Source organism: Corvus moneduloides, chromosome 14, assembly GCF_009650955.1.
Source record: "Corvus moneduloides isolate bCorMon1 chromosome 14, bCorMon1.pri, whole genome shotgun sequence".
NCBI lineage: Eukaryota > Metazoa > Chordata > Aves > Passeriformes > Corvidae > Corvus > Corvus moneduloides.
In genome coordinates, this window is record NC_045489.1 from 1,016,768 (window position 1) to 1,042,949 (window position 26,182).

General features: G+C 53.3%; 1 protein-coding gene across 1 annotated transcript; it reads right to left on the minus strand.

Moving 5' to 3' along the window:
• Positions 1 to 1,456: 1,456 nt before the first annotated feature.
• Positions 1,457 to 10,435, minus strand: TNMD (tenomodulin). The gene is made up of 7 exons (XM_032124329.1): positions 10,111 to 10,435; positions 9,850 to 9,984; positions 6,474 to 6,614; positions 5,578 to 5,679; positions 3,591 to 3,744; positions 2,185 to 2,357; positions 1,457 to 1,912 (listed from the first exon to the last, which is right to left on the minus strand). The coding sequence occupies exons 1-7, from the start codon at positions 10,411 to 10,413 to the stop codon at positions 1,703 to 1,705; spliced, it is 1,218 nt and encodes a 405-aa protein (XP_031980220.1). The 5' UTR covers positions 10,414 to 10,435; the 3' UTR covers positions 1,457 to 1,702.
• Positions 10,436 to 26,182: the final 15,747 nt, after the last annotated feature.

A 26,182-nucleotide genomic window follows, 5' to 3' on the forward strand; every position in this document is an offset into this window, starting at 1 on the left:
CCTGCACAGAGGGAAGGACCCTGCCCTGGTCCGTGCCCCTGCCTCCGCAGGCAGATTCCTTCCTGGGGCAGCTGGTGGAGGTGATGCCAGGTGGTTGGGAATGGTTCTGGGAGAGGGTGGCATGAGGAACCTGGAGGTTTCCAAGCAGCTGCCCAGCTGGGAAACCAGCATGGGTTGTGCCAACGTGGGGAATGTGGAGGCTTGTGCAGCCTGCTCATCCCCACAGGCAGCAAAAGCACTGCAGCCATCAGAGGGTGTGGGTCTTCCCTGGTTAAATAGCACTTATGTAGACAACTCACTCTAATTTGGAGAGACGTTCTGTAGGTACAGGCATGTGCTGCGGGAGGTGCCAGGCACACTGGGGACACTGATGTCCTGGCAAAGGCATTGGGTGCACCTTGGTCACCTCTCTGGACATCCTGAGCAGGGACAGAAGCATTGCTGGCTGGCCCCAGGGCTTTGGTTTCTTGCAACAGCTGTGGCTGGGTGGGTTTCACACATCCCCCCGCTGTGTTTGAACCTCCCCTCTCAGTGGGGTAAAGGTCTCAGGGGATTTGTCAGAAACACTTGGTGTCCCCAAGGCTGCTTGGTGTCCCTTGGGATGCCATGTGGGGAGCTCTGCTGCACTGTGTTCCCGGTGTTTTAACCACATTGTCAGTGCAGCCGTGAACAGGGAGGAAGAGAACTGCCCTTAAAATATGCTCACATCCCCATGGGAGCTGCGGGGTTGTGACAGGGGTCTGGCAGCCCTGGGAACACCACATCTGGCACCTGTCTCTGCTCCCTCCCCTGTCTGTATGTTCTGGCCATGGCAGCGTGCACTCCCTTGGTGATGCTGAGAGGGCTTTGCCTGGTGACACCTGCAGGATGTCAGAGCTCCTCAGCAGCAGCTGCCTCCCTGGGATGACATCTGGAACCTGGGTTTGGCATGAGCCCCAAGGTCATGGGCAGAAGAAGTCTGCCCAGGGGTGCACGGGGATTTTGGTGTAGCAGTGTCGTGCTCAGGGCAGCTGCAGTGTCAAGGACTTCCTTCTTCCCTCCTGCCATTCAGGTGTTGCCCATTTGTTGGTGACAGGGCTGGAGACAGCTGGTGGCACTTGGGGTCCTCCACAGGAGTGGACTCCCTCTGACTTTGGCTGCTTGGCTCCTCAGGGAGCTCCTTGTGCCAGCTTCTCCCTGTACCTGTGCTGCGCACAAGTCCAGAGGGGCTGGTGGCACCCTGAGCTGTCAGTAACAACTACTAAACACGTCAGAGCATGCTGGAACAGAGGGTCAGGACATGCTGAACAGCCACCAGCACCATCAGGGAGCAAATTAGGCACGTCTGCACGTTCCCAGTGAGGCGAGCGCTGGCGGTGCCCGTACCTGAGTTATGGATGCTCCTGACGAGGCAGCCACGCAATTAGATCACTTCTCAGACCCATTAAGCATCAGACTGAGACTAAATGACTTTCCATTTTCTTTGCAATCGCTCATACAAGACGTTTATTGTTTGCCTCTTGCTGCTCAGCACGGCGGCGACGTGCTCGAGCGTGGCCTCTGCCAGCCCCGTGGGAGCACGCAGGGTGCGGGGGTCACCCACGGGCGGTGCCACGGCCGGCAGGTGGACAGGCTCACCGGACATCACACAGGCAGTGCCCGCTGCGGGCCGTGGCAGCAGGCACCGGCGTGGTGGCCGTGCAGCAGGCGGGCACGGTGGGGCCTACACCCTGCCCAGCATGCGCGCGATCCACCAGTTGCAGGGCATGATGATGCGGCAGATGACCCTCCCGCCCTGGTAGCAGTAGGGGTAGGGGTAGTAGCCCAGCAGGGGCTCGCAGACCCGCCGGCAGTAGCGGTTGGCGCGGCGGCACTGGGCACAGCAGTAGCCTCGCTCGTCCCACAGAGGGTGGAACTCCAGCCCGTTCTCCGACTGCCAGGGAGAGACAGAGCCAGTGCAGTGAGGGGCTCGTGTGGCTGAGGCACCCCGTGAGCATGGACAGGACAGCCTGGGAGGGCAGCCTGGGCAGCTCAGAGGAGGAGCAGAGCTCCCTAGGAACGTGGAGACACCCCAAGGGCATGCACAGGCCATCCCAAGGAGCACAGCGAGGACACCCTGGGACCATGGCCAAGATAGCCCAGGACTGTGGCCAAGGCACCCCAGCCCATGGCCAGGGCACCCCAGGGTGTGATTCCCTCACTCACGTAGTCATTGACGGGCAGGTCCTCCTCAGTGAGCTGCCGTGCCCGACGCTTGGGCCCCGCCTGCATGTCCTTCTCCAGCTCGTGTTCGCTCCCCCCGTCCAACCAGCTCTGGCTGTCCGTGAGCAGCTCAGGGTCTTCTTCCTCTGCCCCTTCAAGGTTGGCCAGCTCAGGAGCTACAGGAAGAGTCCAAATGTTGCTGTCAATAACCACGGAGCAGGGGAACAAACGCAGCAGCAAGAATTAACGTCTCTATGAGAATTTGGTGCCAAGATGCACAAAAAGCCCAGCAGCAAACCAGTGCTCCATTGCCTCCTGCTCTCACCTGGCCTGGGAGCAGGGCTGTAGGAGATAATGGCCCGTCCCATCCCCAGGCCCATGGGTGCTGTTGCTATCCCCTGCATGGGGCTGTGGGTGTGTGGAAGCACATCGTCATGGTGGGCTCTGCTGCTGGGGGGTGGATTTGTAGAGCCTCATCAAAGCAACACGAATTGGCATGAGCCCCAAGGCCATGATTTGGGGCAGATTATGCCCAGCTACAGCTCTCTTAGCTTAGGAAAGACCCAGAGCAGCAATAATTTCCTTTGCTTGGGGAGATGCCAGACAGCCTTGGGACACTGCTGTCCTGGCCAAGGCTTTGGATGCACCTTGTGACCCAGCTGGACCCACCAACCCAGGACACTGCTGCAGATAGGGTCTAACAGCAGGGACAAGGAAGCAGAAAAGGGACACAGCAGTCAAGGCCACCAGCCTCCCTCTGCATCAGGATCTCGGATGCCCACCTGCCCTCTGGACCACCGGCGAGCGGGCCGGTACCTATGGGCGATGCCATGCGCCTCTGTGGCTGCAGAGCAGAGGGAATATTCTCAGCAGGGATTTTTAACCCGGCTCATTTGGCTGGAAGTGGGTTAGAGAGAGCAGGTAATTACACCGGCACATCTCAGAGGCCACAACCTCTGCGAGGGCTGTGTAGTGAGCAGCTGGAGGTGGCAACCCCGCTGTGTGATTTAGATGCAGATGTCTGCTCACACTCTGATGTTCATGTGGTGACGAGAATTTAGGCGTCCCAGTTTCCAGCAGCGCTGCTTTCTTTGCAGGTACAAAGGATTATTTTTTTTCCCGCCTTGTTATGAGGAGGGTGGCCACTTTGCAAAGTGCAGGGCGGTGGGGAGACGGCAGAGACGAGTGCTTTGCAGAGAGGAACTTCAGCCCCTGCTATTACATTGGCCATGATCTCCTGTGGTCGTGGGCAACACTGTGTTCATGTCTGAGATGTACAACGAGGCTGTGAAAGTGGGTTCCCCCCATGTCACAGAGGGGGACATGGCAGAGCGCCCACAGGTGTGTGACAGGGCTGTTCCCAGTGAGAGGGCTCATGAGCCCCTTGTGGGGGAGATGGCTCCTGGTACCTGCTATTGGTGTGGGGTGGATCCAGAAGATGGTCACATTTTTGCAGATGTCAAAAATTTTGGAGCTCTTCAGGAATTCCTTGTTCTGAATAGGCTTTTCCCCTGGCACCCAGACCACAGATTGCTCAAAGTAGGTGGTGGTGATTTCTTCACCCTGGAAGAAGAGCAAGACTTCACCTTGGTGTGGTGAGACATGCTCTCCCCACCACTGGCTGCTTCTCCTCCCCTTGGCTTACCCCGAGGCACCTCTCCCCTCCCAGAGAGCAGCTGGACTTCACCTGCCTTGGCTCACGGTGCCCACGGGATGCACACAAATTACCCCAACAGTCCTCACATGGGGAGACCCATCATGAGCCTTGGCTTTCCTGTCCACCTTCAGTCTACACCACCCTGCTCTCTCCTCTCTTAGTTCATCATCCAAGACCCTTTTCCTGTGCAGTCCCCACTATCTGGAAGAGCCTTCTGGAGCCCCCCAGTGTCATTTAAAACACAAGATTAAAACATCTCTGCTCTGCTTTGCTCCTAGGACTTAACTCCTCTCTCCTTCTGCTACTGATTTTTTGATCGAACACTTTAATTTACTCCTCACAGAAATTCTTTGCATGGCTGTATTCTGTAATTTATACCACATGTCTCTGCCGTTGCAGTAGTCCATGGTGTGTTTTGGCAGGCACTTAGGGAGGGAGATATATAAAGATTATTGGATGGGCCTGCACTGAGCTCTCTGCCAAGGCAATGTTGTCTATGTTGGTGGTGGTGGCCCATAGAGCAAGCTGGCAGAAAGCATTTTTCTCTCCAGAAGGTGTCTGGAGATATATATCTCTTTTATAGTTTTTTCTTGCGGCTTTGGGAAATCATAGGAAGGAGCCAACACAACCTGACCCAGTCTGGGTCATTTTTGGAGTCTCTGGTGGAAGCTGGGGGGTTGGGGAGGTGCTGCCTTCAGGACCTGGCAGCGTGCAGGCTCTGAGAAGACATGACTAGAGCTTAAATCTACATTTATCTCACTGGGTTTTACATTTCAGCTCTCTACCTGGGGCAATGTTCTGCTAAAGCCTGGGAAGTCATATCCCTTTTACGATGGTAGCTGAAAAGATCTATTAGCTTCTTAGGGCATAATCAAAGGATCGGTGTCTGGGAATTTGGGTCATGATTCAGGGAAATGTTTCTGCCCACGCTTCATTTCAAACACGTGTCCTGCTGGCATTTTATCTGCAGCAGCTTCCCTAGGGGGGATTCAATCTGCTAACACCCGTCGTCCTGGAAATGGGGAGGCAGGAAGGCTGTGCCACCACCAGGGCCTCGGGGATGGGGACAGGGACAAAGGACAACTGCTGTCAAGGGACTGAGCCGTCACTCCAGGTCACGCTGTCAGAGAGGGATTAAATCGTGGAGTCCACACTTTTTTCATTGCAGCATGCAAGGTGTGAGGCTCCTTGCAGCAGGATGCAGTGGGCAGTTAAGTGGATGCAGGAAGCAATCAGGCACATCAGTGGGACGAAGGTCCATGCAGGACAGGGAAGTGGCCCCAGCCCTTCCTACCTCTCAGGTCTGCACGCCAAGAGTTTTCTCAAATTGCATTTCTTAAAAGTGGCTGCTCATTTAAATCCCTTATTTCTGCCTCATTCTGTTTGAAAACATGAGGCTCAAATCTTGGAGAAAAGAATTTGATTGACTTTTTAGTGCCTGCTAATCCTGAGCTGCCTTACGACCTTTTGACTACAACAGGATTATTGTTCTTGATCTCCGGTATTGTGTTTAGAGGTTTTTGTCGGTCGCTGTCTAATCCTGTCTCTTTTCACTTGTTTTTATAAGCAATCCTCTGAAATAAGATCATTTTATGAAGCGATCACAACTCATTATTTCTTTATTGCAGCGTCTCTGGGAAGGCTGGAGCAGATGGGAGGGCGGCAGGAATGGCAGCTCCTATGCCAGGGAGAGGAGAGGATTTCGCAGGGCAGAGGGGAGCCCTGTTTTATTCACCTACCTCAAGCTCGGGGATCTTGGCCTCTGTTGTCTCAGGTAGGACTTTAGTCTGAGTTTTGATGAAGCATTTTTGAAGTCCCACAAAGAAGATGCCGGTTATTCCCTACAGGATCAAAGCAAACACCCCAAAAGCAGTCAGGGCAAAGAGCTGGATGAATAACCCATTGTAGGGAGGGTACAGCTGGAGGAGGAGGGTTTAGTCATATTTTCCCTGTTGATGTTTTTGTGCCAGTTCCATTCAGCCGTGGTGCTAAGATGTACTAACAGGTTCTCATAAGGGATATTGCATTTTATGGTTTGGGAGAACTGGGCTTTTTACAAATATTTTAAGGCAGGTAGTCATAAAATTCTACTCTGCTCCTCTTCTCCTTATAACTATCATGAGCTCTCATTATCATAAATAAAAATATACAGAATAGCATCTGACCGTTATGGTTATATGAACATTCAGCCCCCGTTCCTGCTAGGCTATTAGCTCAAAATTTTGCCATATGTCACTGCACAGGGTATTTCCCTACAAATTTTAATTAGGTTTCAGAGAGAGCCTTCTACAGCGTCATGAGGTTTTAATGCTCTCCAGACAGACAAATGCACTGGGCTCAGATAGACAGATGATGATTGCGTTCCTTTGCAAGGGTAAATCCAATAACTAGGTCTCACTTCTAAGATGTATTTCATCGGAACTGAACCACGCCACCATTAAATACAGGTGGAAGCTTATGTAGGTAACGCATCTCCTTTCCTTTGAGAGCATCCCCGGGGAGTCTGGGTCTTGCTCTCCCTCATGCAGGGGCAAATAGTCCTGGTACTTGCTCCAGCAGCTTCACAGTGTCCTAAAGGATCCCATCAGTCCTGCTGCAAGACTGCAGGGTCTCAGGGACAAGCTGCCACACTCACGTTTTTGAAGTCATGGATCTCCAGGATTTCCTCACTGCCGTTCCCGCTGCTGAAGGTCTCTGTCCTGGCCAGCGGGTCAATCTCCATCACAATCTTCTTCTTCTCACCATTGCTGAAGAATGTGTGTTCCATGTCATAAACCTGGGAGGCCAAAGTCACACAGGGGTCAGCTCAGCACCCCTCTGGTGTCACACCCTGTCCAATGGGTGGACAGGCAGGTGCTGGGTGTGTGACCATCACTGCTGGGGACCCTGCCGTGGCTCTGGCTGCTTCCTCACAGCCCAGCTCTGAGCTGGAGCAATCACCTGGATAGCACAAGGAGAGGCAGCTCCCAGGCAGGTGTCAGGGGTGGGTGAAAGAGCAGGCTGCAGCCAGGATGAGGGGTAGTGTGTGTCAAGCCTGGGATGTGTGTCAAGCCTGGGAGAAGATGCTGCTCCCACGCTTGCATCAGGAGCTTTGCCACAGCTCAGCCTTTGCTGGTGCTTTCTGTGGCATGAGCCTGGTTACATCCCAGGCTGGACTGAGTTCCCGAATCCACAGGTACTTCATTTTCCCTTCTCCCTGGCTTGCTTGCTCCACACCGCATCCATCCCTGGCTTGTTTGCTCCATCACTGTGTCCCCGGCTCACTTGCTCCATCGTGTCCTCCCCAGCTGACTTGCTCCATCTCTGCGCCTTCTGTGTTTCCTGGAAAGGCAGCAGTAAGAACCTCTCTCTGCCTGGAGGAGATCAAGGATTGCCTGCGGATCAAAGACCTCCTCGAGGGCTGCTGAAGAGCTTCGGGGCGTAGCAGCCGGCTTCCCGGCGGCGCTCATCCCCTCGGGAAGAGGCGCCGGGAGGAGCAGCGCTCTCCTGCTCGCAGGTGCTCGCTGCGCTCCGCCAGCCCGGCAGCCCTCAGTCTCTGCGGATGCCTGACCCTTACAGGATGAGGAGTGGCAGATGCTATTTGAAGCTCAAAAGCGATCCTGCTGGCGCGGCGAGAGCTGCCGGGCCCCGGGGAGACTCGTTTCCCAAATCAAACGGTGCTGTGTGGAAGCAAAGGGCTTGTGCAAAACCCCTCAAGTCCACGGGCAGGGAGGAGAGATGGAGGCCTGGGGATGCGAGAGCCCTGTTCATCCCACGGTACGGCCATGGAACCACGGCAGGAGCATGCTGGCCCCACTTGTGTGGGGCAGGAGCTCTGCCTTTAGTGCCAACCCAAACCACCTTTCACAGTCCCCTGGTTCCTGCACATCCCTCCCCTTGGGCAGTTCAAAGCCTCTTAGCAGTGTTCCCAGCATCGGTATCCCCTGTTTTGCATCCACCAGGGTGCAGAACTGGCTGTGCAGATGGGAACTGATGGGGGCCTTCACCCCTGCTTAAAGGCTAGAGGAATGATGTGAGCCTTGGCAGCCACGAGCATCTCCTGCTGGTCTGCAGGAAGATTTTGTAAAGATATATAGCTCTCAATGGATTTTATGATGTGGTAAAAACAGTCTGAAGCCTGAAATGGGTGGATGGCCACTGGTTTTGACTGACAAAATGCACACAGTGCCATAAACCATTTCAAGGAGGGCAGGATCCCTGGTGGCACCTTACCTTCAAGTGCCTCTCCATTTACAAAGAATTACTTTGGCCAGCACAGCGGCCAGCTAACCCACTTGGGCTTTGCCAGCTCTGTGCTGTTCAGAGAGCTATGAGATGTTTTATAGGGCTAAAAATGACACTTGCTGGTGAATGGTTGAAATATGTCCCTCTGCAAGGCTGTGATGAACCCCTCGTTAGCTGAATCATCAGCTGTGCTGGCTGGCACAGAGGCTGCTGTGCAGAGGGCAGAGCCGTGTCCAAGGCCACCCCTCAGAGGAACAACTCTTCTTTCAAGTTTTTTTCCACTCTCCTGTTACATCAAGGAAGCTTGAAGGGTTTCATATTCTTTAAAGAGATTAATTCCCCTTGGCTGATATTTCTGAGCTTTATGAATTTCCAGCCCCACCCCCCATCCTGCTTTGTCCTGAGGACTCCCAGGCCAGCTGGAGAAGCCCTACAGCCACAGGGACAGGGCAGTGCTGGGCTCTGGGAGTGTCCGTGTGCAGCTCCACTGCAGGAACAGCTCTGCTTTTTGGGACCTCACGCCCTACTTGCCTGCCCGTCAGGTGTTGGGGAGGGCTGGGTGGACTCCATGCTCCACCAGTGCCACGAGCGAGGACACCAAGGGCCGGAGTTCTGGATGTCCTTTCCGAGGCTGTGGCATTGTCTCTGCACTGCCTGCTTGGAGAAAACTGCCCCTCCAGGGGTTAACAGCCTCTTCCCCTCATGGCTGGCATGACTCCTGTTTTTCTAGGAACAGTAGAGACTTTATAATCATCTTGGCAGGATTCTGGAGGAACATATGGCTTTTATTGTTTTTTCTTTTATTTTGGGGGGTATTTATTTCTATTTGCTGATAAGAAGATAAAGTTTCCAGCAAGCAGGGTGCTTCCTCTACCCGGCAGGAGGGCATCCTGGCCAGGCTGGAGCAGCTCCAGGGTAGGGCAGGGAGGAGATTGGAGATGCCAGCGTGGGAAAGAGACTGCCTTGGCTGTGCACAGGAATTTTGGAGATGTTCTTAAGAGCCAGCAAAACCCACTGGTGATGGGATGCAAAGCGGGGCCTCCTGGATGAACATGGACGTTCAAAGTAACGGAGGATGACTGGCACCAGGCAGGCTTCAAGGTTAAATTATTTACTTGGGGTGTGGGATAAAAAAGGGTTTTGGCAGAATTGTCAGGATGCTGGGCAGCAGCGGGCAGAGATGGCTGGAGATGCCCAGTCCTGCAAGTCCCTGATGTGCTCGGCACTTACAGCAGCGTCCGTCTGCAGCTGGGAATAAACGAGCCCAATCCAGTTAGCAGGAGCTCCTCCAGAAGCTAATCCATCTCACCATGCCTCACATTGCAGACACATTAAAGTAAGAAATATAATCCATGACAATCAATCACCACTGTGTCCTGGCTTTCTCTCCTCTTTATGCGGTGGCATAATGACTTTTCCACCGGTTTCTGGCAAGATAATTGAAATGAAATGGAAAATATTTTCTTACTTGTCATAAAATTTGTTGCCGGTGAAATAAGAGTAACTTTAACTCTTCGTGGCGTAGCTCCCATCCCCTGTTAATTGTTAACTGGGGAAAGAATGCGGTGACAGGGAAAAAGCCCAGCCTGTATAAAGTAAAAGCTAGTTATGAATAATACAAAGATTTTTAAAAGTCCCTTGAATACTTGTGGTCTGAGAAAATGCATTTTGTGAAGCTGCCTGGGTTTTGGGGAGTTGTTATAAGTTTCAGCGAGTCAAGGGGAGAGGGACAGCTCTGTCTGGGGAAGGAATGCTCTGAAATGCTGTATCAAAGAGTTTTTACTTACTTTTCTGGGTGCTGGGTTCCAGAGGTATTTGACACCAAAAAATATCAGAATAAGAGAAAGGAGCAGCGCGCTGAAGAGCAGTCCACAGAGCTGGTACCTGGGGCAGATCTTCTTCCGCGGCTTGGCTGCATCTGCCTATTTAATGACAAACCAGTGATAGCCGGGATGTGCTGAGGGCTCCAGGAGGGAGGAGGACACGCACGTATCAGACATTTCTGGCGCCGTAGGGACGCAGGGTGGCAAGGCAAGCCATGAACTTACGTCCAGAAAGCGGCAGTCCTGCGGGCTCTGCCGAGCCGTCTCTCCCATGGTCTCCTCCGTGTGCGAGGACGCCAGCCCGCTCCGAGGTGGAGTTAGAGAGGCTCTGGCTGCACACGCGGTGGGGAGGCTGGGCCACGGCCACCCCCGCGGAGGGGCAGCCAGCTCTCCCCGCAGCCCGCGGGGCCCGGCGCTCCCGCAGCGCTCCTGGCCGCAGCGCTCCGGCCATCCCCACGCCGCTGGACACGCGGAGCCCCACGGCGCGGTGGCTGCGAGACGCGTCCGGGGCCCCGCTTCTCGTGTCATCCCCGCTTCTGCCCTGCACTTCTGCCCATGTGCCAATGGCTGGAGGGGCCCAGACTGCCGGTCCCCTTGGAGCTTGGGGACAGGGACACTGCTGCGCTGTTCATGCGTGTGTGGGAACAGCCCAGGAGCTGCCAGTGGGGTCCCTGCACGGCGGGGGGACACGGGCATGGCAGGGGGACACGGGCATGGCAGGGAGATATGGGCACGGCAGGGGGACACGGGCATGGCAGGGGGATACGGGCATGGCAGGGAGATATGGGCACGGCAGGGGGATATGGGCATGACAGAGGGACAGGGGCACGGCAGAGGGACACGAGCACGGCAGGGGGATATGGGCATGGCAGGGGGATATGGGCATGGCAGGGAGATATGGGCATGGCAGGGGGACACGGGCATGGCAGAGGGATATGGGCATGGCAGAGGGACAGGGGCATGGCAGGGGGACACGGGCATGGCAGGGGGATATGGGCATGGCAGGGGGATATGGGCATGGCAGGGGGACACCGGCATGGCAGGGGGACACGGGCATGGCAGGGGGATATGGGCATGGCAGGGGGACACGGGCATGGCAGGGGGACACGAGCACGGCAGGGGGATATGGGCATGGCAGGGGGACAGGGGCATGGCAGGGAGATATGGGCATGGCAGGGGGATATGGGCATGGCAGGGGGATATGGGCATGGCAGGGGGACAGGGGCATGGCAGAGGGATATGGGCATGGCAGAGGGATATGGGCATGGCAGGGGGATATGGGCATGGCAGGGGGATATGGGTATGGCAGGGGGACACGAGCACGGCAGGGGGATATGGGCATGGCAGGGGGATATGGGCATGGCAGGGGGACACGGGCATGGCAGGGGGATATGGGCATGGCAGGGGGATATGGGCATGGCAGGGGGACACGGGCATGGCAGGGGGATATGGGCATGGCAGGGGGATATGGGCATGGCAGGGGGACACGGGCATGGCAGGGGGATATGGGCATGGCAGGGGGATATGGGCATGGCAGGGGGACACGGGCATGGCAGGGGGACACGAGCACGGCAGGGGGATATGGGCATGGCAGGGGGACACGGGCATGGCAGGGGGACACGGGCATGGCAGGGGGATATGGGCATGGCAGGGGGATATGGGCATGGCAGGGAGACACGAGCACGGCAGGAGGATATGGGCATGGCAGGGGGACAGGGGCATGGCAGGGAGATATGGGCATGGCAGGGGGATATGGGCATGGCAGAGGGATATGGGTATGGCAGGGGGACACGGGCATGGCGGGGGGACGCGTGCGTGTACGTGTGTATGTAACGTGTGTGTGTAACGTGTGTGTGTAACGTGTGTGTGTAACGTGTGTGTAACGTGTGTGTAACGTGTGTGCAGACACGTGAGCAGGGTGTGCGTGGGTGTGCACGCCCTTGCAGTGTGCCCATGTGTGCAGGGCGTGTGTGAGGCCTGAGCGCTCCCCCTGGAGAGCACAGCCTTACCCCAAAGTTGGCCTAGCCAGGAATTTCCTGACTAATTTTTTTTTCTTTTTCTATGTTCAAAAATTTCCATTTGTTGAAATCGTAGCATTTCTTTGTGGAAATGAACCCATCTTAAGGAAGGCTTTCAGGAATCAGGCGTGAGGTTTCTAGTCTGAACAGGATGAGGCTCCCTGGTGTAGAAGAGCTGGCATGGACTCTTTTTCCAAGCTGTTTACTCTAATAAGAACCCAAAGTGCATCATGCAGTAATTAAAATTGCACTGAAAAAAAGAAAATCAGCATCGAGTTTTGCTCAGGATGAGAAATGGAGAAAGAAATTGCTTTTAGCAGGTCTGGCACTGGCTTTGTGAGCATCGGGATGTTGCTGCCTGCAACCTGGGATAAATCCTGGAGGGACAGAAGTGGAGACGCTGAATAGCTTGGGGGGAGCAGCGTGCCCATGTGTGTGCCCTGGTGTGTGCCCTGGTGTGTATCTGCTCCCTGAAAAGGGGTTTGGGCTCCTTGGCCCTGGAGCAGCAGGAGCTGCTCACCCCACAGCCCCTCAGCAGTGCTGGGGGTGTAAAACACACTGAGGGGGTTTAATATTTGAGATAGTAATAACAGAAGGAAATCATACTGATGAGGTTATTTGGAGGAGAAAAAACCCCTTTTTAATGGAAAGCAATCGCAGGCAGCCTTTGAAAACATCTGAGAGGTTTTGGAAATCTAAATGCAGCCAATCTGTGCAGACACCAGGTTTGACTGTCTCCACTTCCCAACAGAAAGTTCCATCTCAGAAGCTTTTGTTATTCACTGGAAACTCAAGTATTTGAAAACATTTTCTTTTCTTGTCAAAATTAGAGTTTCAGAAGAAAACTTTGGAGCAGCTCTACTGAAAGATGGTTCTGATTACAGGAAAGAATTACAGCAGTGCTGCTAAGCAGACATAATTGATCAGCAGATCTTCACCATATCCCCCACTCAAGGCACAGGAAACACTGCAAATACCACTCATAAACCAAATTAGGCATTATTATTTTATTACTGTTGTAAGGTAAATGTCAAGCTTTTTAATGGCAATCACTGTAACCCCATCAGGAGCCGGGTGTCTGAATTAGCTGCAAGAGGTGAGAACCTCCCAGGGCTGGGAGTTAATAAAACTCAATAAATATCACAGGTCCCTTCCAGCACTGGCAGTGCTGCAGATGGAGAGGCTGGGGTGGGTGGTGGGGCTGTGGGGGATCCTGTGGCTGGGCTGGAGCCCTTGACCTGCTGGTCCTGCAAAAACTGGGCTGGGGGGCAGTGGGAGTGAGCACCGGCACCACATGCACAGCCGTGGGCACGCAGCCTCACGGCCAGCTCAGCCCAGAGTGTCCTGGCCCATGCAGGGCAGGGAGGAGGATGAGAGCCCTCCACAGTGCTGCTCTCCACAGAGAGTGTTATGTATGAATACCCAGCCTTGGATGGGGGGTTTGACAGCAGCAAACCCCTGTGCAACCCCAGGTGTCGTCCCCTCAGCACCTGTGGCTGTGTTACAGCCACTGCTTCCTGACAAGGAGACAAATAGTTGGGATGCAGAGAAGGACAGAATCTGCAGGTTGACACTCATCAAAAGTGTTGGGGTTTTTTCCCCAATTCCCCAATGCTCTGGCTCAGATTTCAGGGTTTCAGAGGGGGAAAAAAAAAAAAAAAAAGAAAAGGTATTTTTTATGAAAAGACAACAAGTCTGGGGGGGAAACCCCTTAGTGTCCTTAAGATGACCACCAGGTTCTCTGTATAAAAAGCAGTGCTAATGAAAATCTCCCATCAGTGCCAATGGAGAGGGAACAATCACTAATTTTCCATGAAGCTAATGAGAGCGAGGGTATATGAGAGGGGAGAATTTAATCTGATATGAACTGAGGAAGAGAAGCAATACTGATGTTAATGTGTGACTAATTGATACCCAGAAGAACATTTGAAATGATTAAAAGGCATTTGATTTTTTATACAGGACAGTAAGAGGCTCATTGCCTATGACTGGTGCATCCTTTCAGTTTTCTACTCCTTTTTCCAATTTGCCCAGAAAAATCTATCATATCTGCAGCGTAGCTTGACTGCCGCATAAAACTTCTGTGCTTGGAAATGTTATACCAAGAAATTCCTCCTGGACAGCACAAAGGATTGTACATGGTGTGAACGGGGGTGAGCAGCCTGAAATAAGATAGGTCCCCAAACCACTAAAAAGCAGCTCCCCAAAGCAGTGGAGCTTGGGCAGCAACCTCCAGCTGAAACCCCCGCGTGATTAATATCGTGCTCTTCGTTATAATGAAAAACCCATTAAGGTCAGTGGCAGCATCTCTGAGCAGCACTAAATTGGAACGATGGAGACAGTAAAGTTAAAAATGAGCCATAATATTAATGTGGATAGTGAATTAATTGGGCAATTCCATAGGTAGTAAGTAAATCATACCATTTGCTGTGGGATGTGGTGCCATGCAGCTCTCACGGCTGGCAGTTGTGTCAGTGGTGACACCTGCTCCTGGATGGAGCCAGAGGAGCAACACGGAGCCTCAGCACCTGGGGGACCCCACTGTGCCCACCTCCACTGTGGCCCTTCTCCTTGCCTGCCACTGGGAGATCTCTTGGTAGGGAAAATGCCTCTTGCTTTGCTCTTTTCGGTGCTTCAGCCCCGAACGTGTCCAGAATGCTGACTGACAGCATGGCTGAGGCGCTGCCTCCCTGCTATGAGGTGCTTTTCCCTCATCCTCAGCTGTGGTGTCTGTATCCTTTTGCAGTTACACCCACAAAATTTTACCAGACTGCTGGTAGGCTTATGGAATGGCTGTTCCCCTCGTTTGGGTGGCTCACTCAGGAAAGGCTTCCTTACCCCCAGGAGATGTGCAGGAGCACCAGACAGGCCTTGGCTCTCTCCTGCTGCTTTTGTGCTTTGTGCTGGGGCGCACTGTGGGGGACAAGGGCAGGGATTTGTACCGCGGAGAAGCATTTGCACCATGTGGCTCGGGCTGACAGCTCCCTCTCCACTTCCAGCATCATGGACAGCAAACAGAGAAAGGGAAAAATCACGTATAAAAGAAAGTTGCTCATTAGCCAGTGCCTGATTACCCAGAACTGTCTTTGCTTCAAACCATCCAATTTTCAGTAACATTTGCCAGATGAGAGGACATGTACCTCCTCTTATCAACCAGCCACATACGGCTTCAGCCGAAGGTTTCAGTAAGGGAGGTTTCAGTAATTGGCCTATTCATCATTCATTGTTTATCTTAAGTTCACATCGTCGTAGGGAACTCCAGAGACATCCTTGATTCAAGTTAAGGAACTTAATCATTATGATAAAACTGCTTAGGGAGCTGGAGTTCATGCTGGAGAAGCACGTGGCCATGTGGCACTCCAGGAGCTGCTACTCACAGCAAATTACTCAAAACTGACAAAGCTTTGGGAGAGAACAGAAAAAGATAAATTCGTGGTGGCCGTTCTGACAGAGGCGCTCAGAAAGTTATTACAGCAGACACGCGCTTCCCTTGCTCACAGCCCGTGAAAAATCCCGTTCCTCCGAGCTCCGGGGACAGCTGCCTCATCGCTGCTCTTGCAACTCCCTCGTCAACAGAAGTTATTAACAGCGCCGGAGAATTTTATCCAAATGCCAGTTTCATCTTGATAAATAACAATTCCATGTCTCTGTTCTACCAGATGACTACACAGTTTTATTTCAAACACTTAACTTCTTCCGAAATGCTTCCCCATGCACGAGGCTTAGCTCAGCTATGGAATGTGTGCTGAGCAGTTTTTATTTTCACCAGGCTTTGAATACCTGTAATGCAAAGACCAAACCCATAATCCTGCACTATCGTAAGTCACTTTTCCCAATAAAGAGCTGCTTCCTACTGGGAGAGCTAAAATGTAATTGAAAGCTATGTGTGTGTTGGTGCCACACCAAAATGCCTTTTATTAACAATAGTTTGAGGGTTGTTAAGGAACAGTCTGCAGCTCCTCTGGGATGTGCAAGAAGGGAAAGCAAGAAGGGGATAACCTGGGGGCCATGGGTTGGTGTCTCCCCCTGCCCTGCAGTGATCTCCCCCCTGTCGCCCATCACCCAAAACCACCACAGGGTTATCGGGTTCCCTGCTCACGGCAGCAGACGGATGCTCGGAGTGATGCCAACGCTCTGCTGGCAGCAGTTAATTGCCAGCCTGCTTCATTAGGAGCAGGCAATTTTGTGATGACTGTGTCTGAGGGAAGGAGGTTGCTCGGAGAGGTGCAGGTGTGGTGCTGCAGGTGTGGGGGTGCAGTGCAGGATGCAGGGATGCTCTGGGTACCAGCAACAAACTCATCAGCACGTGGAGAGGCACCCGGGTCCCCTCTGAGGACCTGCCGGGTCAGTATCTAACCTCAGCTGAGAACTTGGCTGTGGGAAACCTATAGGGAGAAGAAAAAATTTGGTAAAAGGGACTTCATTGCACCGGGATTGTGTGAAGAGAATAACCAGCATTTTATCACTGCTTAGCAAACCTAAAGTATTTAATATTAACATATTGAACACTTCCTACTGAATCAGTGCAGTACCACAGTGTCTCCTCCTTCTTCTACTGCCACCTGATACATGCATTAATGTTGTTTACTTCCACAGCAAGTAAAGAAAGAGTTGAGATTACTCCTACGTGCTATTAATCAAGAAAGGATCCATTAAACTGAAGAATTTCAACACAGTTAATTTTTCCTTGATTGTCATTAACTCTCCCATTGATGGCCTTTACCATTAATTGCCCAGTGACAATGCAAACAACATTTTCCCTCATCCCTTGAGACCACATGCAGCTGCAGCCCAGTGATAGGAGCATGAATTCTCAGGTCTCCTGGGTGCACTGAGGTTCCTGGGGAGATTCTGAGGCTCAGGAGATGAGGGTTTGCCTGGTTCTTTCCCTGTGTTGTCTCCATGCAGCCTCACCTGTTTCCCTGTGCCTCCAGCTCTGCTGCTGCCTCCTTCCCAGCTCTCATATGTACAGTCAAGCTGTTCACAGCCCCGGGGCCCTTTTGGAAAAAAGCAGCTATTTTAAAAATCAATAAAATAAATAAAACGAACCAAAGTCAGCAGAATTGCCCACGTCTGCCTCAAATACAAAAAAGTGGTGGAAAGCTCTGTAACCCCATGAGTTTTGGGGCTCATCAGCTGATGCTGGCTCCCCTCTGGATGTTCCCTGGCAGCTGGGGGTGCCCAGACTGGGGGCACTCCTGACAGCCACGCTTCTTCTTTGGGCATCAGGTGTTCCTCATGAGCAAAGGTGGTTGGGGCCAAGGCTGCTCAGCAAAAGTGGTTGGGGAGGGTATATAGGGGATGGGGTGGCTGCAGGGGTGTTTGGGCTGTGCCCTTGGCTGGCAGAGTGGGGCTGCAGGGCTCCCAGCAGCCAGGTGTGCTGAGAGCTGAGTATCAGCAAGGGGAAATACAGACTGAAAAGGGAGGAAAGAGAGGTGGGAGCTGTGAGGGCAGCGAGGTGTGCACTGACCAGCCCTGCTGCTGTCGGGCAGAGGCACCTGCAGCTGGCTGGGCTGTGGGCCCATGGGGCAGGGATGGGAGGGGATGGCCTGCTCCTCCTCCTCCTGCTGCTCTGCTTTCCCTCTTCCTCAGCCGTGTGTGATGGCAGATGGGCTGCCAAGGGGGTGCAGAGGGGGCATGATGAGCACACTGGTGCCAGGGCACATGCTGCCAGGGCGGGCTGGCTGCTGGGGCCATGGGCACGGTGCTGCTGCTGGGCTCTCCCTGCCCAGCTTTGGGGGTACCCACCTCCAGAGGCTGCTGCAGGGGTGGTGTCAGGCCAGAGGGCTCCCAGTGCTCCTGGCTGTGGGACAGGGAGATGCTGAGGGTTGTTCCAGGAGCTGGTGTCCCGCAGTGACTGGGGGTGTTGCTGGAACCTGGGTGACTCAGCTATTGCCCGCTGAGAGGGTGCCAGAGTCCCAGGGCACTGGCCCTGGGTGAGGGTCTCCTAGCACCCCTGCTGGAGTCTGCAGAAGGGCTGGCTTGCACCCCTGTGGTTCTGGGCCCCATTCTGTGCCCCATGAGCTCCTTCCCCTGCAGCTGGGCTGGCTGCAGCTCTGCCCTTTCCTTGGAACAGTGAGTCTTTGCCTTTGGGGTCACACTCTCGCCCACTTCTGCCGTGTGTGGTGTGTCTGCCCTCGACTTCCACCCTGTGCACCCCCGAGGGGCTGCTCTGGGGGGTCAGCTTGCTGTCACAGCCCGGCTGTGCCTCACAAAGCCCACTGAGACAGCCCCTGTGCCTCTGGAGCAGTCTGGGAAGGCAGAGAGCATCTGCAGTGCCCTCTCTCAGATAACACCTCCCTCTCGCCTCGCTCGTTTTTTCCTGGACATTAAGGCTTGAAGCTCTATCTCACCCTCTTTCTCTCCTACTGCACTGCTCTCCCTTTGCTATACCTGGCAGGTTCTTTTTTTTTCCTCCTTCCCTGCCAAAGTGCTTCCCTTCTGTTGGATTTTTCCCTCTGCTGTTGCTTTGTTCCCACTCTCCCTCCCGGTTCCTGCTTCCTCCTCCTTGCCCTTTCCCTCTCTGTGCCCCCTGCTGTGATCTTCTCTTCCCATTGCACCTCCAGCATCTTCCCTGCTCCCTGGTTCTGCAACCCCCGGCACTGGGGTCTGCACCCTGGGTCTGTCCCTGGTGATGTCTTGGCTGGGATGTGGAAATTCCCAGGAGAATCTGCTTTACTTTGCTGTCACCTACAGTGATTGGTTTCTACCTTTTTACAATTTTTTTCTGTCCTGTGAGAAACTACTCGCTAAAGAAAGCACATTTTTCTTGCTTACCGGGAGTTCCTGTTTGTCATTTTTATAAATCAGTGTTTATTGGCCTAATTATTGTAAATGCAGAGCCCAATAAAGGTGACTGTGATTGCAATATCTGATAATGAATTTTATAACAAACCTGCTGAGCCTGAAGGCTGCCAGCAGGAAAGACATTATGTCAGGTTAATGACAGAGAGGAGAAATCCTCCTTGCTAAGCTTTTTTCCAAAGCATGAAGGATCTCTGCTGGAGGGTGCTGAGGGTCCTGCTGGGCTGGAGCTTCTCAGGCTGGTGGGGTCTGATGCTCCAATGCTTCATCCCAAAGCTTTTGGGGCTCCTTATCTGCTCCCCTGCTGGGGGGATGCTTTAGGCATGCAGGATGGAGGGCTGTGAGGAGGTTCAGACCCTGCTCTGGGTGTGCAGGTTTCAGACACCCAGAGGTGCTTGTGCCTCTGCTCTCACTCCCCCCATCTGATTTAATCCCACCATGCAAATGCTGCACACGAGGCACAGGGAAAGCAGCTTAAATAACACCTAAAGCTAGCTCAACTCCAACTCTGTAAATAGATTAATTCAAAAAAAATCAATTTTGCCCTGCAGGGGTGGGTCACCCACAGAGATGTTGGTGCCTGCTCTAACCTCATGCCCTTATGGGTGCCCTCGGGGGAATCCCCTCCCTGTCAAGTGTGGGAAGCAGCTCCCCTGCCTTTACCCAGCTGTGTGAGGGGCTGCCCCTCTGACACCCAGCCTCTCCTGCCCGTGGTATCTGCAGGGGCAGTGTAGGTGAGGAGCTGCTTTTCTGGGAAATGTGATGCTGCTCCTGCAAGGCCCTGGTGTGGGGGATTTGTGGGCTCCCTCTGGGATGTCTAGCCAGGCTGGTGTGATGGCACTGCAAGTGCTCCAGACCCACCTCAGCTCACTGGGGCTGTGCTGCTGTGTGGTGCCTGCCCTGGCTCCAAACACCGCCTGCCATGGGGGCCCCAGGCTCGTGCTTTGTCTCGTGATGGTCCCAGGCAGAGTCAGTGACAGCTGCCCATGAGTCTGCTCCCAGAGCATGGCTCTTTCCCCCAGTCTGGCCCTGGATCTGCAGTTCCAAGCTGCAGGTGTTGGGCTCTGGGCTTTCAGTCCATGCATGGCAGCCGTTGGCTCTGCCCAGCCCAGGTCTGCACAGCTCTGCCTGATCCCAGAGCTGGCTGTGGCCTGCTGCAGGAACAGGGGTGGCTTTCCAGACCTATATTAAACCCAGAGTGTGATCAGAAAGGCTTAATGAAACCTGGGCTTGGAGCATTTGATTTAGTTCACTTGCCCACAGCAGGAATTGAGTGCAAAAGGGAAAGAATAAAGACTAGAAGAGAACATGTTTTCTCTTAAATAATGCAGAGGAATGTGGTGGAGGAGGATGTACAAATGTGATTTAGTCCTTTACCCCTGTGTTATTTGCTGCCCGTCACCAGTGCACCCCAGCTGTGCCTCGGGGGGCCAAGGGAATTGTTTGCCCTCTGCAATGTGTGATGCCCACACGGAGCCTCCTCTCCCAAACCGTGAGCAAGGGGCTGGAGCTGCTTTTTTTTGTATCTTTAAAATTTGGTTGGCAGCCGCTGTGTTTGATGCAACTCAATACGAGAGCAAATTGGATTAACTGAAACATATTTACTGGGATAAGCAGGAGAAGAAAAACCTGCGCAGGGCTTGTTTGCAGAAACTGGTGTCTGCAGATGTGGCTGAACCCTCCAGGGACTCCCAGCGCATGACAGAGCAGGACCCCGGTGTGGAAAATGAAAATGGGGGCAGAAGGGGGTCAAGAGGGCCACAAGCTATGTGGCCCATCAGGGTCTGCCTGGCAGCAGTGTGACCCAGTGATTTATTGGTGTCACCTGCCACACTTACAGAAATGCTTGTCTTTAGCAGGTAACCCTTTCAATAGTGCAGTCAGTAAGAGGAGGACAGGGATACCTTAGGAGGTGTTTGCTTGGATAGTTAAAAACCAAACACTGGACTCATCACACTGAACAAATCAAGCTGGGTTCAGCTCTCCTGGTCAGAGTTACTGTGGTCTCTGCACCTGGAAATGACCCTCCCTTGAGCAGGAGGGTACAAGGCAGAGGGAAGATGCAGACAAAAGTCCTTGCTGCTGGAGGGAAAAGTTTGGGGCAGAAGGCTGGTGCCTCTAGTTTCCCTGCTTGGTGCTCAGCTTGCTGCCAGGAGCATTGCCAGGGCAATATCCTGCCCTGCTCCCCGCTCAGCCCACAGAGAATGATTATTTCATTAATCTCATGTCGTCTCCTCCTTGGTTGATCCAGCTTCAATATTGCAGAAATAACTTCCCACTGCTCCCTGAGGAGAAGCAGACTTCAGAGGCCAGCAGAGCTCTTCCCTAGCCTCCCTCCTTGCAGTGGGCTGTGGGCCCCAGAGCTGCCAGACGGTTTGAAAGTCTTTGATTCCTTCTAACTCCTACAGTCAGGGATGCATAAAAAGCAGCTGACGCAAAAAAAACCCCAACCAGTTATTGTAATCATCAAACCCTTCAAAATCCCAGGGGAGCTTAGCAAGCTCTAGATGAAGCCACATCCCTATCCCAGGCACCAAAATGTCACCTGTGCCAGCAGATGCCGTCAGGCAGTGGTGCTGTGGGTCATTCCCCACTCTCTTTGTGTACCTGGCTGCCTTCTGCCCAGCCTCCCCTCCCAGGCCTCACGCTGCCCCTCTGTGTGCCATCGCTCTGCTGTGGTCCCTCTGGCTCAGCTGCGAGCACTCCTGGGCTGCTGCTTGGCAGAGCTGCAGATAAATGAGGAGCCAGGTGAATCCTTACTCCAACTCTTAAAGTATGGTTTTAATGCATAATATATGTCTGGGTGTAAATCTCTGTTCCTATTTAAATGTGGGGAAGAGCGCACTGCTGAATTTTAAGTACTTTATCACAGAAAACAATGACAGTGCTGACTGAGTGACACGTCTAATGAACGTGGCGAGGGGAGCAGGGCTGGCATTGCCACCCCCTCGTGCCAGGGCAGCCTCTGTCATCTGCACGGGGTGAGTTTTTCCCAAGCATAGTAGTGACAAATTATATGATCAATATGGAGGCTGATTGTGGTCTAATCTTGCTTAGCCCCAGTAAGCCTGGGATTGATCCAGATCTAATCTTGCTTATCCTGGACAAACCCAGGAGCAGATCCAGATCCTAAGGTAATGCATCCTATGCAAATCCAGAATGGCTCTATTGATTTGCTGGCGTGGTCGCTCTGTTTTGGCCTCGCTGCAGAGAGGTTTATCGGCATTATCTGCCCCTTGATGTGTAATGCAATCAGAGCAGTTGATGAATCTTGATGAATCTTGATTAACTGTTGGCAGTGAGTGTCAGCAGCTCTGGCTGCAGCACTGTGGTGCCTGCTCCAGCTGTGAGGCCGCAGCACTTCCTACGTAACTGCAGTACAATAGAGGGGGGAGGTTAAGTGCTGGCTGGGAACCAAGGCACCCTCTGTTCCTGTTTCACCTGAGCTGACGGAGATTTTCTTTGCCGTGAGAGGTGGCCATGGAGCCATGCATGCCTGCAAGAGGTGCAGTCTGTGTCAGTGAGGTTCCTGCTCCCACCTAGAGTGCTCCTCGGCCTCATCTTTGACCCCGGAGGTTTCTACCTGTGCCTTTAGTGGGCAGAAGGGTTGTGACATCTGATTGTCCCCTCACTTTGCTGCATTGCCCTACAAAGACTGGCACCTGCAGCCCATGCAGTGAGCTCCAGCACATAGAGGGCTGCTGCTCCTGTGATCCAAGGTGCTTCTGTTGCAAGGCCTTCCTGCAACTCTAATAACTTCAGGAAGGGAAAAAAAAAAAGAAAGTAATTACCTTCTGGGGTGGAATTTCTCCAGGCTTTACTCAGCCCACTGGGGAATTTGTCAGGAACATGGACTGAGGTTTTGTTTAGCGATTCTTGAGTTATACCAGCACAGGGAAAATGGCATGTCTTGCAGCTTGATGTTTTTGTGATGTCTTTCTTTGCTCTCAGGTTTGAAAGAAAAATACCAGACCCAAAAAAATCTCTCTTCAAAACGTAAAACTTGCCCTTAGCTTAATTCAGTGGAGACTTGAGCAGCTGTTCCTGCATCTCAGAGAAAAAAGGCCTTGTGCTATTAACATGTCTAAAGAAATTGGATGTAGAAATATGAAGGTCCCTCGTCTTTTAAGAGCTGCACTCCCTGCCTCCGGCTCCTGGCTTCTGCCTGAGCGGAGTGGCACTGTGGGATGCAAATAGGTTCCAGGAGCTGACCCTGCCGGGCTCAAAGGGGCAAAGTTGTACCCCAGCGCTTTGAGGAGAGGTGCCAGGAGGTGATGAGGGGCTCTGTTCCATCCTACAGCTTTTGCAGCCCCATGCCAGGTGTATTGTCAGAGGCTGTGGGACTGAATCCTTGGTGCCAAAGCTGAGCTACAGCTGTGTCTGCAGCCTGGACCCATATTTTTCAGAGTGCTTTGATCTGAAAAGTGCTTTAGCAGTGTAAATATAACCTAGAAGGTTCTCAAATGCCCCAGAAATGTTCTCCAAGAAAATATGTTGCCTTTACCCTTCCTTTCCCTTGAACAGGAAATAATTCCAAATTCATCCAAATGTGCTTTTCTAATCAAAGGGGCCACTTTGTACTTCTGAATCCAAGGGGAGGGGATCAGAACACGAATAAAACAAAACTCCTTCTCAGTGCTGTGTTTGTGAGATTGATCTCCCGTGGCTAAATCCATCTGTGTTTCTCCTTTGACGGGAGCAGGAGGATCTTCCCACTGCAGCTGGGCACTTCACTTCAGAGGCTGAGCTGGTGCACAGGGAGGAGGAAGAAGTGCTGGAGTAGCCCAGGTTTCTATGGCACTGTGTGCAGCAGCCGCTCTCCTTATCTTTCTAACTTGATCGGGAGAAATTGCTTTTGTCAATTTTAATTTCAGCTGAGCTGAGCAGGATAAACAGAGGGAGGTGCAGGAGAAGCAGATGGTTTGTCACAGAGCACAGAGCAGTCAGGAAGACTGTGCAGCTTTTTATAGCCTATAATGGCCTTTCCTTACATCTAGCTATCCATCACCATGTAATTCCCAAAATAAACTGGGATTGTGCAACGTACATGAAGTAACCCGAATATCACAGCAGGTCTGGAATATTCAGCCTACAGAAGTTTTGGCAATGGCTGGGAGCATTCACACAAAACCCTTTTTCTGGTCGGTGTCGGCTCCTTGTTTGGAAACTCCCTGTGGTGGTGCTCGTCCCCCAGCTGGGGCAGGGTAGCTCTGCTAAGTCTGGTGGGCCCTTCTGCAGTTTGGGAGGCGTGGCAGTGGCACCAATAGTTCTTGGTGTAACAGGATTAACAAGGGGTTTGTGTCTTACCCCGCAGTTCTCTCTTCTGATCACACCAGCCAGGGGCACCTCAGACCTCCTGGCCCAGGTCAGGGATGGCTGAAGCAGCAGGGGAAGGAGACATCTCATGGCCCTGCTCTGCCTTTCCTTACCTGTGTGGTAGCCTCACATTCGTGGAGCTTTGTTATCCATGCAGGAATTGTTGTGAGGGTGGAGAATGTGCGCTTGACCTTCTCTCTGGGCTTGGGTGCTCCCACCACAGGGAACATTTTGGTCATGGGGTGTGTCCCCTCTTGCCCTGTGGCACAGGCAAGACTGGCAGGAGGCTGCCTGTGGCCAAGCTGCTCCAAGGCTGCTGCCATGACACCATGCCCAAATCAGCTGGGGAGCCGTGATCTTTCCCAGAGCTGGTGCTGTTGGATTGTGACGCACATTGGTGGATATTTGTTTCAATAAGAGCCATGCTGGTGTTTGCAAACCCTTTTAAATTGCTCTCAGCAAGCGCTGCTGCGTCTGGAGCAAAGTCTGCTTGCAGCAAAGCCTGCGGAAGAGGAGGTCTGGGGGGCGGTGGTAGGAGCCTGAATCCTTGCCAGGTTTCCATCCCGCAGAGCGTGTCGGGGCTGGAGCAGGGACGTGCTGTGGCTGCTGCCTGCCTTGGAACAACGGGCAGGCTGTCCCCACTCCAGAACATCCCCATTAAAGCATCCCTGTGCAATTTCAAATAATGAGCAAATATGAAGAAAATCAAAGTACGTTTGAACTTCATTAACGAACAGAAAGAGGGCTAAATGTTTCCAATAAACCGTTTGCTGCAAATTTGCTGAATACCTAAACCAGCTCTGTCCGTTCCAGCTCAGGTTCTGCGGTGCCCAAAGCCATGAAAATCTCAGTGCTGGAATGACATGAGCAGCCAGAGCCTGCTGGGCAGAGCTGCTGGGGGTGGCTGTGATTTCTGGAGATAGGGGTCTTAGTCAAAATCTCAGGGAGACTGTTCCACTTCCAGGTCCGGGCAGGAGCATCCCCTCGGGGAGGGCAGCAGGGGACAGCCGCCTGTGCTGCTGGCCTCGGCAGCAGCCAGGAAAGGGAAGATACCGTCCAGGGCTTGGGAGAAAACAGAGTTTAAAGGAGGCTCCCTGAGGGGTGGGGAACCAGCTCGTGTTAAAGAGGATGGTCCCCACGGCATTTGCATGCACTGCAAAAGACCTCATTAGCATTTATTTGGTTTAATTTGTCGTTTACAGGAGGCCGTGCGGGGCTGTTGCCGGCTGTGTGCGGTCCAGCCGAGCGCCCGGCTGTGCGGGCAGAGCTGGGACACCCAGCCCGGAGCAGCAGCCGGCTTTGTTTGCAAAGGCAGGCGGAATTTCAGCGAGCTCTGTTTTCGTTCTTCTGGAATCATTCTGCTGGAAATCCGATCTTGGTCTCTGGCTGCTCAGGCCTTCAGCGATGGGCAGACGGATGGGGAAGGACAGCTGAGTCCCGCAGCCGCACGCTCCGAGCTTGGCAGCGGCCGAGGGGTGCCCGGCGCGGGCTGCGCGGGTCTGCAGCTGCCGGCTGCCTCCGCTGGGACCCTCAGCTGCCACCCACTGCCATGCCTGGCTCCACAGCGCCGACAGCTGATTAGCTCGCTAATTAAAGTAAATAATGCTGGCAGGGTCGCGGTATGCATTAGATCCCTACCGTGAAGGGCGTGTTTCACGTAGTGTATCACGTAACTGGCGCAGGGTCTCGGCTGTAATTGCTGCTTTTCCCTTTGAACGTGGTGCCTGCCTTAACTTTAAGGGGTATTGGCTCCCTGGCTGCAGGAGAGCTCGGTGCCCTGAGTGACAGTCACGGCTCAGCTGCAGGAGGGCCCTGGACGGTGTGTGGAGAACCAGGGAATCACAGAAAGGCTTGGGTTGGAAACCAAAGGCCATAGGCAGGGACACCTTCCACTGGGCGATTTTGCCCACTGCCACTTCCAACCAGGTCTTGGACCTTTCCAGGGATGGGGCAGCCACAGCTTCTCTGGGCAACCTGTGCCAGGGCCTCCCCACCCTCTGAGTAAAGAAATTCTTCCTTACATCTAATCTAAATCTTTCCTCTCCGTTTAAAACCATTTTCTCTTTTCTCAGCACTATCTATGCCCAGGGAAGAGAAGTGTCAGGCGGATGTGCAGGGACAGCTGTGGGCCGTGGCTTTCTCTGGGATCCTGCAGTGTT